Below are 15,247 nucleotides of genomic sequence, written 5' to 3' on the forward strand. Positions count from 1 at the left end.
CTTCAAGTCCTCTTCACTTTCAGCAAGCAAGGTTGTGTCATCTGCATAACACAGGTTGTTAATGTGTCTTCCTCCAATCCTGATGCCCCGTTCTTCTTCATATAGTTCAGCTTCTCGTATTATTGCTTCAGCATACAAATTAAATAGGTATGGTGAAGGAATACAACCCTGACGCACACCTTTCCTGACTTTAAGCCAATCAGTATTCCCTTGTTCTGTCCGAACAGCTGCCTCTTGATCTATGTAAAGGTTCCTCATGAGCACAATTAAGTGTTCTGGAATTCCCATTCTTCGCAATGTTTTCCATAGTTTGTTATGATCCACACAGTCGAATGCATTTGCATAATCAATAAAACACAGGTAAACGTCCTTCTGGTATTCTCTGCTTTCAGCTGGGATCCATCTGACATCAGCAATGATGTTCCTCGTTCCACGTCATCTTCTGAAACCAGCCTGAATTTCTGGCAGTTCCCTGTCGATATACTACTGCAGCCATTTTTGAATGATCTTCAGCAAAATTTTGCTTGCATGTGATATTAATGATATTGTTCTATAATTTCCACATTTGGTTGGATCGCCTTTCTTGGGAATAGGCATAAATATGGATCTTTTCCAGTCAGTTGGCCAGGAAGCTGTCTTCCATATTTCTTGGCATAGACGAGTGAACACATCCAGCGCTGCATCTGTTTGTTGAAACACCTCAGCTGATATTCCGTCAATTCCTGGAGCCTTGTTTTTCGTCAGTGCCTTCAGAGCAGCTTGGACTTCTTTCTTCAGTACCATAGGTTCCTGAGCATATGCCACCTCTTGAAATGGTTGAATATCAACTAATTCTTTTTGGTATAATGACTCTGTGTATTCCTTCCATCTTCTTTTGATGCTTCCTGCATTGTTTAATATTTTCCCCATGGAATCCGTCACTGTTGTAACTCGAGTCTTGAATTTTTTCTTCAGTTCTTTCAGTTTGAGAAACGCCAAGCGTGTTCTTCCCTTTTGGTTTTGCATCTCCAGCTCTTTGCACATGTCATTATAATACTTTGTCTTCTTGAGAAGCCCTTTGAAATCTTCTGTTCAGTTCTTTTACTTCATCAATTCTTCCTTTTGCTTTAGCTGCTTGATGCTCAAGAGCAAGTTTCAGAGTCTCCTCTGACATCCATCTTGGTCTTTTCTTTCTTTCCTGTCTTTTCAGTGACCTCTTGCTTTCTTCATGGATGATGTCCTTGATGTCATTCCACAACTCGTCTGGTCTGCATTCACTAGTGTTCAGTGCATCAAATGTATTCTTCAGATGGTCTCTAAATTCAGGTGGGATATACTCGAGGTCATATTTTGTGTCTCGTGGACTTGCTCTGATTTTCTTCAGTTTCAGCTTGAACTTGCATATGAGCAATTGATGGTCTGTTCCACAGTCGGCCCCTGGCCTTGTTCTGACTGATGATATTGAGCTTTTCCATTGTCTCTTTCCACAGATGTAGTCAATTTGATTTCTGTGTGTTCCATCTGGTGAGGTCCATGTGTATAGTCACTGTTTATGTTGGTGAAAGAAGGTATTTGCAATGAAGAAGTCGTTGGTCTTGCAAAATTCTATCATTCGATCTCCAGCATTGTTTCTATCACCAAGGCCATATTTTCCAACTACTGATCCTTCTTCTTTGTTTCCAACTTTCGCATTCCAATCACCAGTAATTATCAATGCATCTTGATTGCATGTTCGATAAATTTCAGACTGTAGCAGCTGATAAAAATCTTCTATTTCTTCATCTTTGGCTCTAGTGGTTGGTGCGTAAATTTGAATAATAGTCGTATTAACTGGTCTTCCTTGTAGGCATATGGATATTATCCTATCACTGACAGTGTTGTACTTCAGGATAGATCTTGATATGTTCTTTTTGACGATGAATGCAACACCATTCCTCTTCAAGTTGTCATTCCCAGCAGGGTAGACTATATAATTGTCCGATTCAAAATGGCCAATACCAGTCCACTTCAGCTCACTAATGCCTAGGGTATTGATGTTTATGCGTTCCATTTCATTTTTGACGATTTCCAATTTTCCTAGATTCATACTTTGTTCATTCCAGGTTCCGATTATTAATGGATGTTTGCAGCTGTTTCTCCTCATTTTGAGTCGTGCCACATCAGCAGATGAAGGTCCCGAAAGCTTTACTCCATCCATGTCATTAAGGTCGACTCTACTTTGAGGAGGCAGCTCTTCCCCAGTCATCTTTTGAGTGCTTTCCAACCTGGGGGGCTCATCTTCCAGCACGATATCAGACAATGTTCTGCTGCTATTCATTAGGCCAATGCTTTTCAGAAGTAAACTGCCAGGTCCTTCTTCCTAGTCTGTCTTAGTCTGGAAGCTCAGCTGAAACCTGTCCTCCATGACCCTGCTGGTATCTGAATACCGGTGGCATAGCTTCCAGCATCACAGCAACACATAAGTCCCCACAGTACAACAAACTGACAGACACGTGGGGGACACTGCTGGTAGGAATGTTTAACAGTACAAACGCTTTGGAGATTGAATTGGCGCTTCCTTAAAAAGCTAGAAATAGAGTAGCACATGATCCAGCAATCCCACTCCTTCTAATATATCCTAGAGAAATAAGAGCCCTCACGTGAATAGATACATGCACAACCGTGTTCATTCTATCACTGTTTATAATAGCAAAAAAAGATTGAGACAACCAAGGTGCCCATCAACAGATGAATAGAAAAACAAATTATGGCCTTGTCACATAATGGAATAGTATGCAACTGTAAAGAACATCGTTGAATCCTTGAAACATCTCATAACTTGGAGGAATCAGGAAGACATTATGCTGAGTGAATTAGTCAGCTGCAAAAGGACAAATACTGTGTGAGACTGTTATTATAAAAACTCAAGAAAAGATTTAAACGCAGAAGAAAACATTTTTTGATGGTTACAGGGATGGGGAGGGAGAGAGAGGGGAATTCACTAATTAGATAGTAGACAAGAATTATTTTAGGTATAGGGAAGGACAACACACAGTACAGGGGAAGTCACAACTGGACTAATCCAAAAACTAAGAAATTTCCCAGATACAACCCAACACTTCAAGGGACAGAGTAACAGGGGCAGGGGTCTAGGGACCATTGTTTCAGGGGTCATCTAGGTCAATTGGCATAACAAACTATATTAAGAAAATGTTCTGCATCCCAATTTGGTGAGTGGCATCTGGGGTCTTAAAAGCTAGCAAGCGGCATTCTGAGATGCATCAGTTGGTCCCAACCCACCTGGACCAAAGGAGAGTGAAGAACACCAAAGACACAAGGAAAATATGAGCCCAAGAGACAGGGCCACATAAAGCAAAGAATCCATCAGCCTGAGACTGGAAGAAGTAGATGGTGCCTGGCTACCACCGATGACTGCCCTGACAGGGAACACAACAGAGAATCCCTTATGGAGCAGAGGAAAAGTGGGACGCAGACCTCAAATTCTAGTAAAGAGACCAGACTTAATTGTCTGACTGAGACTGGAGGGGCCTCAGAGGTCACGGCCCCTGGACTCTGCTAGCCCCAAACTAAAACTATTCCCAAAGCCAACTCTTCAGACAAAGATTAGACTGGACTATAAGATGTAAAATGATACTGGTGAGGAGTGTGCTTCTTAGGTCAGGTAGACACATGAGACTATGTGGGCAACTCCTGTCTGGAGACGAGATGAGAAGGCAGAGGGGGACAGGAGCTAGTTGAATGGACACCGGAAATGCAGGGTGGAGAAAAGGAGTGTGCTGTCACATAGTAGTGAGAGCAACTAGGGTCACAGTTTTTTGTACGAGAAACTGACTTGAATTTTGAACTTTCACTTAAAGCACAATAAAAAAGAAAAATCAGATGACACATTGCCCTGGGCAAATCTGCTGAAAAGACCTCTTTGAAGTGTTCGAAAGCAAGATGTCACTTTAACGACTAAGGTACCCCTAACCCAAGCCATGGTGTTTTTAGTTGCCTCGTATGTGTGTGAAACTGAATGATGAATACGGAATACCAAAGAAGAATTGACGCCTTGTGAATTTTAGTGCTGGAGAAGAATATTGAATATACCATGGGCTGCCAGAAGAACGAACAATTCTGTCTTGGAAGAAATACAACCAGAATGCTCCTTAGAAGCAAGGATGGCAAGACTATGTCTCACATACTTTGGATATGTTATCAGGAGGGATCAGTCCCTGGAGAAGGACATCATGGTTGGCAAAGTAGAGGATCAGCAAAACAGAGGAAGACCCTCCACCAGATGGATTGACACAGTGGGTTAAAGCATAACAATGATTATGAGAATGGCACCAGACTGGGCAGCGTTTCATTCTTTTGTACTTGGGGTAGCTATGAGTCTGAACCAACTTGATGGCACCTAACAACACCATGGTAGTACTATGTTCAGGTCTTTGAGGAACCACCAAACAGTTTTTGCAGAGTGGCTGTACCATTTTACATTTTCACCAGTGATGAATGAGGGTTCCATTTTCTTCACAACCCTGCCAACACCTGTTGTTTTCTTTTTTGTTGTTGTTTGTTTGTTTGTTTTAATCATTGTTGTTAGGTGCTGTCGAGTCAGTTCCAACTCATTGCAACCCTATGTACAACAGAACGAAACACTGCCCGGTTCTGTGCCATGCCCTCAATTTTTGTTATGCTCGAGCCCATTGTTGCTGCCAACGTGCCAGTCCATTTTGTTGAGGGTCTTCCTCTTTTTCACTGACCCTCTGCTTTACCAAGCATGATGTCCTTCTCCAAAGATTGATCTCTCCTGACAACACATCCAAGATATGTGAGACGTAGTTTCTCCATCCTTGTTCCTAAGGAGCATTCCGGTTGTACTTCCTCCAAGACAGATTTGTTCGTTCCTTTGGCAGTCCATGGTATATTCAATATTGTTTGCCAACACCATAATTCAAAGGCGTCAGTTCTTCTTTTGTCTTCCTTATTTATTGTCCAGCTTTCACATGCGTAGAATGCAATTGAAAATACTATGGCTTGGGTCAGGTGCACCTTAGTCTTCAATGCGACATCTTTTTTTTTAAACCCTTTAAAGAGGTCTTTTGCAGCAAATTTGCCCAATACAATGTGTCTTTTGATTTCTTGACTGCCGCTTCCCTGAGTGTTGATGGTGGATCCAAATAAAATTAAGTCCTTGACAACTTCAATCTTTTCTCCATTTATCACAATGTTGCTTGTTAGTCCAGTTGAGAGGATTTTTGTTTTCTTTATGTTGAGGTGTAATCCCTACTGAAGGGTGTGGTCTTTTATCTCATCAACAAGTGCTTCAAGTCCTCTTTACTTTCAGCAGGCAAGGTTGTGTCACCTGCATAATGCGGGTTATTAATGAGTTTAAGTAGATCCAAAGGCATTAAAGGTTCAGGACTTAAGAAATCATATCGAAATTTTGTTTCTGTTGTCATTACAGCTTAAATTTTTTAAAATTTTATTTGCAAAAGAAGCCTGGGTACAAAGAGAGCTAAACTAGGCTGTAAGTTTGCCATGATTTGATGATGCCAGAAGGAGAAGTTATACATTGGAAAATATTTTCATAGTACAAACTCAGACCTTTCAGAAACCACAGGTTAATTAGTAGTATCTTATGCTATCTTTCAAAAATGTGAATTTCAAATTTTTCACTTAAATTCCTATTTAGTATTCTTAACTATATTCTGGCAAAGTCTTTGACTCCCTGTAATGCTCACTTTGCTGATATTTTCCTAGACGGATATGTCTCTATTCTCTGGGAATATAACTCAGGTTGGAAGTCCTGTTGGAAGTGCAATGAACCTTATTCCTGAAGATGGCCTTCCTCCCATTCTCATCTCTACTGGTGTAAAAGGAGGTATGTAGACTTACATATTTAAACAATGTTAGTTATATATGCCAAATGTTACATTTTAATTAAGGGACAGAGACAGGATTTAAACAATAACCACCATTCTCTCCAAAAAGAAAAGCAGCTACTCCAGTTGCCATGAAAACATCTGTTGCCATTACTGATTGTTTTAGAGTAGGCTTTAATGTTTTTATATTATAATGTCATTTTCATTGTTTGGAAGGATGTATTATTATTTTTAACTATAATATAAATGTAGTTTATTGGAAGCTTTTTTTTTTTAATATTTCAAAACACATCATACTCTGAGAGTTGCTTATGGTTCTAGGATTGACTCACCCTGGTATACCCCCTACATTAATTTAACTTTTTTTTCTTAAGTATAATACACCCACTGCTCACTTATCGACATGATTAAGGTTCCAAAGACCAGGATGTTATCCAAAAATTGGCATTACTTGAAAACGGAGGATGGACACATCAGATCACGAAATGGAGGATGACTACATCATTACATAATGGCCAAATTACATCATTACATAGCTGCCAAATTATATCATTACATAATTGCCAAATTATGCCATTACTTATGTGCCAAATTACATCATTATGTAACTGCCAAACCTCTGAGAATCATGACCTAGCCAAATTGACAAATAACTTTAACCATCACTGTCAGTGTTACTCTTGCCTCACGTCTCGGCGTTCATCACTGCCAGACGTACATTGTGAATTTACAAAATAGTCAAATAATAGATTTTTTACTGTTGCCGTAAATGCAAAATGTCAGATAACGAGGTAGTCGATAAGTGAGGAGTAGATGTATACATTCAGAAAGGCACATGTATAATAAGTGGAGAGCACTGAACTTAAATAGGAATTTTACTGTTAAGCAGATATTTTAAGGAGTCCTGGTAAGAAGTAAAAACATTATCCGATCAAAAAAGAGTGCTTAACTTTTTGTGAAAGTTCATTATTGATATATCTGGGCCAGCATCCAGTCAGTACATTTTCAGGAGATGCTTTATTACTAATCTGTCTTCACTTTTGTACTAGTCTTTTACCTAATCTCCTTGCCTTCAGTCTTTCTCTCTTTAATTTATCCTTCACACTGTTGGCAATTATCTTTTTAAGCATAGATTTTGTCATATATTATTATTCTTAGAAATATATGGATTCCCAATACCTTCAGTATAAATGACTTACCTTGGCATATAAGGTTCTTCACAAGCTAGTCTCAACTTTTCTTTCTAAGTTTATTTTCAGCTTGTATTATATTGTATTATGTTAATATAATACCCAAACAGCTTACAGGCATACTACAGATTGTTTGCTTTTTTTCTAAACATTTGCTTTTCGTTCTTCCATGCCTTTTCTTTTGCTGTGGGGTAGTGGAAAGAAAATGGGCTTTAGAGTCAGACAAACATGAGTTTTTAAATCCCAGTACTGCTCCATTCTAGCTGTTATCCAGTGGGCAAATCATTTATCCTCTCTGCATTTATGTTCATAGCAAGAAAGTATCTGGTGCATAGTAGCATGAAATTAATACTTTCCTTTTCTTCCTTTCCTCTGCATGAAATACCCTTCTAAACTCTAAACTCCGTGAAGAACTCCTCAGCCTTTGAAAATCCAGCTTAATGGATAATTCTTCTCTGAATACTTACTTAGGCTGACTGTACAACCATGTTTTGCTTCCTCATCTCTGTTGTAATAGCATTTCTTATAGATTGTTACTGCATTAAGACTTACTTCATTGTAATTCAGGTATTTTATAGGTGTGATTCTCATACTTAGGTCATGAGTTCCTTCAGTCTTAATTCATCTTTGTGTATTCTATTCCTGGCGTGGTGCTGGACTCATAGTAGGCTCGCAGCAAATGTAGGCTGAATGCATTGAACTGTCAAATGGAGCTGTGTCCCAGATAGTTCTACAATGGATAAGTATAAATTTAAGTGTCCTTTTGTTTGGGAATGCATTTACTTGTTTTCCAGGACCCCTAAAAATACTCTTTTGTTAGTAAAATTGCTTAGGTTTCAAATTTTAATCATTTTTAATAAGTCTTAAATGAATAAAGAATTCATTTGGCCTACTCAATTATTAAAATAAGTCATATTTCATTCCCACAGAAGTCACACCCATTAAATCTTATTGTCATAATCTCTCCCACCAAGAAAGAAAAACTAGTTACCATTATTCACTTAATCAAACCATGAAACTTCAACGAACCCTGGTGGTGCAACAGTTAAGTGTTTGATTGCTAACTGAAAGATCGGTGGTTCGAACCCACCCAGTGACTCTGCAGGAGAAAGACCTGGTGATCTGCTCCCATAAAGATAACAGTTCTACTCTGTTACGTGGGTTGCTATGAGTTGAAGTTGCCTCAGCACCTAACAGGAACAACACTTTGTCTTCAGAAGAGTTTTGCACATTTGTATTCCAATGGGATGATTTCATTAAAAGTTTTTCAAGTCACTTAGTATTCTCTTTCCAATAAATATTTTCATTGATAGATGGTTGGACATTTTCTATTTCGTCCGAAAAATACAGGTTTTTTTTGGTCTTCATTGGTCAGTGGGAAATGGTGTTTGTTCCACTTGGCTGCCTGTTGCTTTTAGGTTTTCAATTCCTTTCCCATATCTTTAGATTCCACATGATTATTCCACATGATTTTGCCGTAGAGATGACCACCATTGTTCAGCCTGAGGTGGCTGACTATTACATACTGTGCTCCTAGGGATTAAACGAGAATGGGGTCTTTAAGTATCGCGCATGTACAGAATCCGAGGCATGATTTACCAGTGATGTTGGTGATAAATCCCTGGTTAGAGAGACAGCCCTGGTGGCACAGTGGTTAAGGGCTCAACTGCTAACCAAAAGGTCAGCAGTTCGAACCTACCAGCCACTCCTCGTAAGCCCTATGGGACAGTTTTATTTTGTCCTATGGGGTTGCTGTGAGTTGGAATGCACTAGACAGCAACGGGTTTTGGTTTTTATGATACTTTATTTTCTGGGTGCATTTTTTAAACTTTAAATTTTTAATGCCTAAAAAAAAAAATCTCAAACGGTACAAAAAAGTATGGAGTAAATGTGGGACTCCTCCCTACCTTAGCCTTTAAATCCCCTTTCCAGGGGTAGCTAGTATTCTCTTGTTATAGGTTATTTTAAATATTGGTCTTAGAACTTATAATATGTGAAATTTTGTTATGACGGACAGTAGGAGGATTTTTATTAAATAAAATGGTTGTCTTTAGATTATGTCACGTACCATTTTGGGAAGTGGGAGAGGCCTATATAAATAGGATAACCATACTGTCATCCAAGTTGGGTCACTTTTGAGAGTGAAAGGGGACACTGTTAACATGACTTTGGGATAGCAGGCATGAAGCAGGACCTGTAAATCAATTGCTGTCTCTTTCCTATGAGTACCAGCCCATTCCGCCATTAGGTTTCTCTCTTGATTTGATGTTTTTTACTAATCTATTATATTGTTTTCTCCCCTTAGACTATGCTGTGGAAGAGAGACCATCACAGATTTCAGTAATGCAGCAATTGGAGGATGGTGGCCCTGACCCACTTGTGTTTGTTTTAAACGCAAATTTGTTGTCAATGGTTAAAATTGTAAACTGTAAGTTAGAATTTTTTTTTTAATTAAAGTGAGATAATTTCCTGACTCAAAAATAGTAAATAAAGCTTTCAAATTAATTATACACAAGTATTTTTTATATATTGGTTTATATAAAATAATATATCCCAGAGGACAACTTTGGAACTAACTGACTCTTTAGCCAGTGAGGTAGGTGAATGCTCCGTGGAGGAAAGCCAAGCAAAATTTGAACTGATCTAAGTTAGGTCATTCCTGAAATAGGTGTGTTAAATCACAACTCACCACCAGAATAACTGGTGGTCGGTAAATTATCCAGGAGGGTCAAACAATTACATGCTAATTAGTTAGCTAACACATGGTAAAACTTCAGTATATCATAAGTTAAAATGAAGAAGGAACTTCTCAGTTCTGGGTGCAGATAGTTTCTTAGGTATCAGAATGAGAAAGAGGACAGTAATCTAAAATCTTGATTCCACTTTGTAATATGGTATGGGAAAATGGATGTTTTTATCCTGGGTGAGTATTAGTAGGTAGAGTTTTGAAAGGGAGGAGGAAGCTCTGAGGAACAGTCTTCCAGTTTCCACTGTATTCTTGTTTTAAGTTGACGATAGAAACCAGAAACATCTATATACCACTTACTTAGAAGTTCTACAATGATAAAATATAGGTCTCTGGTTTATTTTTAAGTCACATCCAGTTATTAATGTTTGCCACCTTTCCTTCTAGACCCAGATTCAAAAATAATTTGCTCAAAATTTTAATGTACCATATCTAGTTTCCAAGTTATACTTAGAAAATATGCTTTCTTTCTAGGATCAGATTCAAAAAATAATTTGCTCAAAAATTCTATGTACCATATCTAGTTTATAAGATATACTTAGAAAAAAGCTAACCTTGGATTCCTTTTTAGAAAGAGTACATCTTAATATAGTTGGAATGGACACTTTCTGTTTAGGTACATAAATTGATATTTCTCAAAGTGAAAGAGATTTTTTAGCTTAGATGTCCATGGTGGTATCTATAATTTTATTTGAATCCTTTTTTTATTTCCTTTGATGATCCCATTGTGTTGGGGGTACAAATGATAAAAATGTCAAGAATTGACCATTATTTTTTAATAATTATGTGGCTTGTGCTATTGTGGCTCTATCTAGCCTTAAAGTGAAGGAGTGGAAGAAGTCCAGAAAAGTCATCCTTTTCACCCGTTTTTACACCACGAAGCCAAGTAAAGTCATACCGCTGATTCTCTAGAATTTTCAAACAGAAAGGACCGTAATTAAAATAGCTAGAGTCTGTCAGTCTTATAGATTAAATTTAATAATTGTATATGAAAGCGTGTTTTCTTTAGGTTACAACCTAAGGCCAAAGGGATAATGTTGGGGTTTTGTGTGTGTGTGTGTATGTGTATGGTTGCTTGTGGTCTTAAATAAGTATTTCCCTTGGGAAAGTGATTTTTTTTAAATAAAGATGGCACTATATCCTTTAATCATTATAGCCTAGAATACATAGTTTCATTTTATTTTATTAATAGAATATTGTTTCTTTTAATAATTATACCTTTGAATACTAGTTAAAAGTTTTAAGTGCATTTTCTTTCACTATTAAGTCTTTTATTTCCCTCCCAGTTGTTTTTCTAAGTGTTTGCTTAGAGCCAGTAGCATTGGCATGTTTTATTTTCTATGATAGTTTTTGAAGCAATGCGATGACAGTTGACAGTTGATTTATACAGACTCAGTATGATCTATATTATTCTTTACTGTTTTGCACCACAGGTTTTTGTGCCTCTTTTTTAAGAGTAAAGATTGAAAGAATGTCTTTATTTTTATATTTTTATTTCATCTCTAGATGTGAACAGAAAGTGCTGGTGTTTCACAACCAAGGGAATGCATGCAGTGGGTCAGTCTGAAATAGTCATTCTCCTACAGTGTCTACCGGATGAGAAGTGTTTGCCAAAGGACATCTTTAATCACTTTGTGCAGCTTTATCGGGATGCCCTAGCAGGTGGGAATGCTTTATGACTTAGTCTGTTTGGCTTTGCGCTATTTATAGATGGTAAAAATTTTTTTTGGACTCAGATACAAAATCCCATTAACTCCGCTGCTGTCGAGTCAGTTCCAACTCATAGTGACCCTAAGGGTTGCGGGTGGTACAGTGGTTACATGCTTGGCTGCCAGACAGAAGGTGGGCAGTGGAATCCACCAGCCACTGTGCTGTAGAAAGACCTGGTGATCTGCTTCCATAAAAATTACAGTCTTGGAAAACCTATAGGGCAATTCTGCTCTGTCCTATAAGGTCGCTATGAGGTACAAAATATTAGTCTTAAATTTGGAAGCATAGCATTGGACTTTGATAATTAGTGGCATATTAGAAATTGCCATGGTTTGAGGAAATTATAAATTTTAGTTCTTTACCTCTGGCTGTTGTTATTTTACAAAGGATGGAATAAAAGTTGTAAGAGAAGCCTTTGACCTTGGTATAAGAATATTTTCTTTTGGGTGGCTTAGGATTCATGACATTGGTACCTGTTAGAAGAAAACAACTTATTCCTTGACTATTCAGTTAATATTTATATAATCACAATGTAAGCATTCCTTGCTGATTTTTCAATTTTAAAAAATAACTAACATGACAGACTCCATTGTGATTTCAGACTGAATTATAAATGTTATAACTGTTGTGCTATAAAAGTAAAGGTATAGCAACAGAAGTTGGGGAAGACTGGGGTTACTGACGTAAAGAGATCACTGTCAAAAGTTGAGAGAGAAGGAAATGCAGTTGATCAGTTGACTCTCCTCATTCACAGTAGTTATTTGTTACAAAGTTCCCACGAACACTGAATTTCTTAGACGTAGCTGGTAATTTTTTGCTGCTCTGCATGTCTGCAAAAGCACTGCAAGTATGTTTATTGAATAGGTGATTTATGAATAATGAAGATCAACTGTATATATTTAAGTGTATTATTTGACATTACAGTTAGCCTTCCCATGATGTAACAGAGGAGTTAAGAGAGGTATAGTTAAGCTAAGTTCTCATTTATTATGATAGGAAGCCTATAAATAATACCTACGTTTGTTTTATAGTTGATAAATAGGGAAAGAGTAGTTTATATATAGGAACTAAAACAAGTGACTACTAAAGAGATTGAGAAACAAGAGTTAGAAGGGGTGGTGAGGATGGTCAAGGGATTAAAACTATTTTCATGTATTATTTGATATTATTTTATAAAAATATTAAAACAAATTATTCATACCTTTCTAATGCAATCACTTCCCTTGTGGGATTCTATCCCAAAGAAATTATCCAAAATATACACTTTTGTACATGGAAGCATTCATTGCAGCAGTATCTAAATTTAACACAGAAATTTAGAAGTAACCTAAATGTCTAGCTGTAGGTGAAAAGTTTAACTGTGTTATATTTATTAGATATATGTGTCTCTTCTAGAATGTGTTTTAGCCATTAAAGGTAACATTTATGAAAAGAATGTAATAATATGGAAATGCTCTTGAAATAATAAGTACACAGCAAGATACAAAATTACATTTTAATGTGATTATAGCTCATGCATAAAAAGATTATGCCTGTACGTCTTACTTAGACTCTGTGATAATTTAGGCATAATCTTACATAAAGGCAAAGTGACACACAGGAAATGGACCACACTGTACTCTTCAGCGTTTACTGTGTCATCCAGAGCCTCCAGGCCATATAACTGGGCCTGAACTTAGTTCCAGAAATGACCTGAAACATTGACTTTTCACTTCAATTTGAATGTATTCACATGTAAAAACTCTTAACTAGACAAATGACATTGTGTGATTGCATGTTCATGTGGGATTTGAGAGGGTATCAGGGACTAGGGCATGGAAGGTTCATGAATAGAAGTTGGTCTTTTCCTTTGTAGACAATGGGGAACCATTAAAAGAATTTAAGAAGATAATTGACATAATCAGATTTGCATTTTAGAAAGATGACTCTAAAAGCAGTAAAAATGAATCAAAGTCTATGAGTTTGAAGGTAGGGAGACCAGTTAAGACGCTATTGCAGTGGATAAGAAAATTGGGTGTACTGAGACACTAAAATACTGCTTAAGAATAAAAAACGAACAAACTGTTAATGTACACAACAACATGGATGCATCTCATGGTTATTATGCTGAGCAAAAGAAGCCAAGCAGAGAGAAGTACATATTGCATGATCCCATTTATATTAGTCTCTGGGACAGGCAGAATGAATCTGTAGTGAAAAAAATGAGATCACTGCCTGCCTGGGGCCCAGGGGAACTTTCTGGGATGAGGTACATGTTCTATATCTTAACTGGGATAGTGGTTACATGGGTGTTTATATTTGTCAAAACTCATTGAATCATTCACTAAAAATCTGTGGATTTTATTGCATTTAAATTCCACTTCAATAAAATAGATATTTAAAAATGCTATTATTGTAGGAATCCAGCAAGAAATTAAGAAATTGCCAGGGTTTAAATTAAGGTAATGGCAGTGAGAATAAACAGTGCTGGAGAGCTCTGAAAGACAATGATAAGTTACATCTCAATAGGAGCCGGTAACTACTTGGATGCGGGCGAGAGGGTACAGGTAAAGTTGACTTAGATTTCTGGGTTGGGCGCCTCAGTGAGATGGGATATAGAAACGCAGCAGATTTGGCGGAGTAGTGGGAGCTGAGTTCTTTGTTCACTGGGCCGAATTTGAAGTAACTGAACATCAGAAGGAGGTGTGTAAGTGACAGATGAATATATGGATATGAATCTCAGGCGGTAGATCCTCTGTGTATCTATTAATAGTACAGCAGTTCTTTTAAAATTATACAGCAGTTGTGCATAATATCTGTGTGCTGTGTATATTTTATCAAGAATCCTGTTTTTAGACAGTCAAGGTAGTAGCTTGATACAATTCATTATGGTTTTTTTATAAGTGGAAAATATTTTAGGTGCTCTAAAATGGTTCTAATTCATTATTTTTCTCCTTTGTGTAGCACATTCTGTAGGGTCAACAAATTGTATCATAAATTTCTGAGTGTGAAGTCTTTGAATATTCTATCACTTACTTCTTGTAGTTGTTGTTAGGTGCTGTCAAGTCAATTCTGACTCATAGTGACCCACGTGACAGAGTAGAACTTCCCCATAGGATTTTCTTGGCTATAATCTTTACAGAAGCTGATCGCCAGGTCTTTCGCCCAGGTTCCAGTCACCAACGTTTCAGTTAGCAGTTAAGCACTTAACCAGGGCTCCTTCTATCACTTGCTTAGTGGTTTAAAAAAAAAAAAAAAAACTTGCCATCAAGTTGATTCTGACTCACAGTGACCCTATAGGACAGTGTAGAACTGCCCCCATAGGATTTTCACAGCCATAATCTTTATGGAGGCAGACTGCCACATCTTTCTCCCATGGAGCAGCTGGTGGGTTCAAACCGCCAACCTTTCGGTTAGCAGCTGAGCACTTAACCCCTGCACCACCAGGACTCTGCCATAAATTACTCAGAAAACTTGAGGAGCCCTTGAATGAACTTTCTTTATAATTTCCTATGGATTTTTAAAATCTAGAATACATGTGTTTAATAGTAATGTATGTGGGTGTGTAGTTCTTATTTAGTATACATTATTATTATTAGTCATAACGTAGTTGCTTCTGCTTTCTACAGTGAGGAGAAAGATTGTAATTTGTGAGAAGTGTCATTCTAGAGAGTTTCTAGATTGTACACTGTTTTTCACCATTCTCCTTCCCTTCCTCCATGGTTTATACCTGTATTTTGCAAACATACATTGTGAACACAGATTTGAACGAAATG

General features: G+C 37.5%; 1 protein-coding gene across 4 annotated transcripts in view; it reads left to right on the forward strand.

The window, feature by feature from the left end:
- The window catches only part of ZFYVE9 (zinc finger FYVE-type containing 9), a 230,502-nt gene that overhangs the window by 158,753 nt on the left and 56,502 nt on the right, over nucleotides 1–15,247 (forward strand). For all 4 annotated transcript variants that reach the window (XM_049875155.1, XM_049875153.1, XM_049875157.1 and 1 more), the window contains 3 exons: nucleotides 5,725–5,845; nucleotides 9,342–9,464; nucleotides 11,289–11,444. In XM_049875155.1, coding sequence (XP_049731112.1) covers nucleotides 5,725–5,845; nucleotides 9,342–9,464; nucleotides 11,289–11,444 — 400 coding nt within the window. The remainder of the gene's footprint in view (nucleotides 1–5,724; nucleotides 5,846–9,341; nucleotides 9,465–11,288; nucleotides 11,445–15,247) is intronic.

This window comes from Elephas maximus, chromosome 3, assembly GCF_024166365.1.
Source record: "Elephas maximus indicus isolate mEleMax1 chromosome 3, mEleMax1 primary haplotype, whole genome shotgun sequence".
NCBI lineage: Eukaryota > Metazoa > Chordata > Mammalia > Proboscidea > Elephantidae > Elephas > Elephas maximus.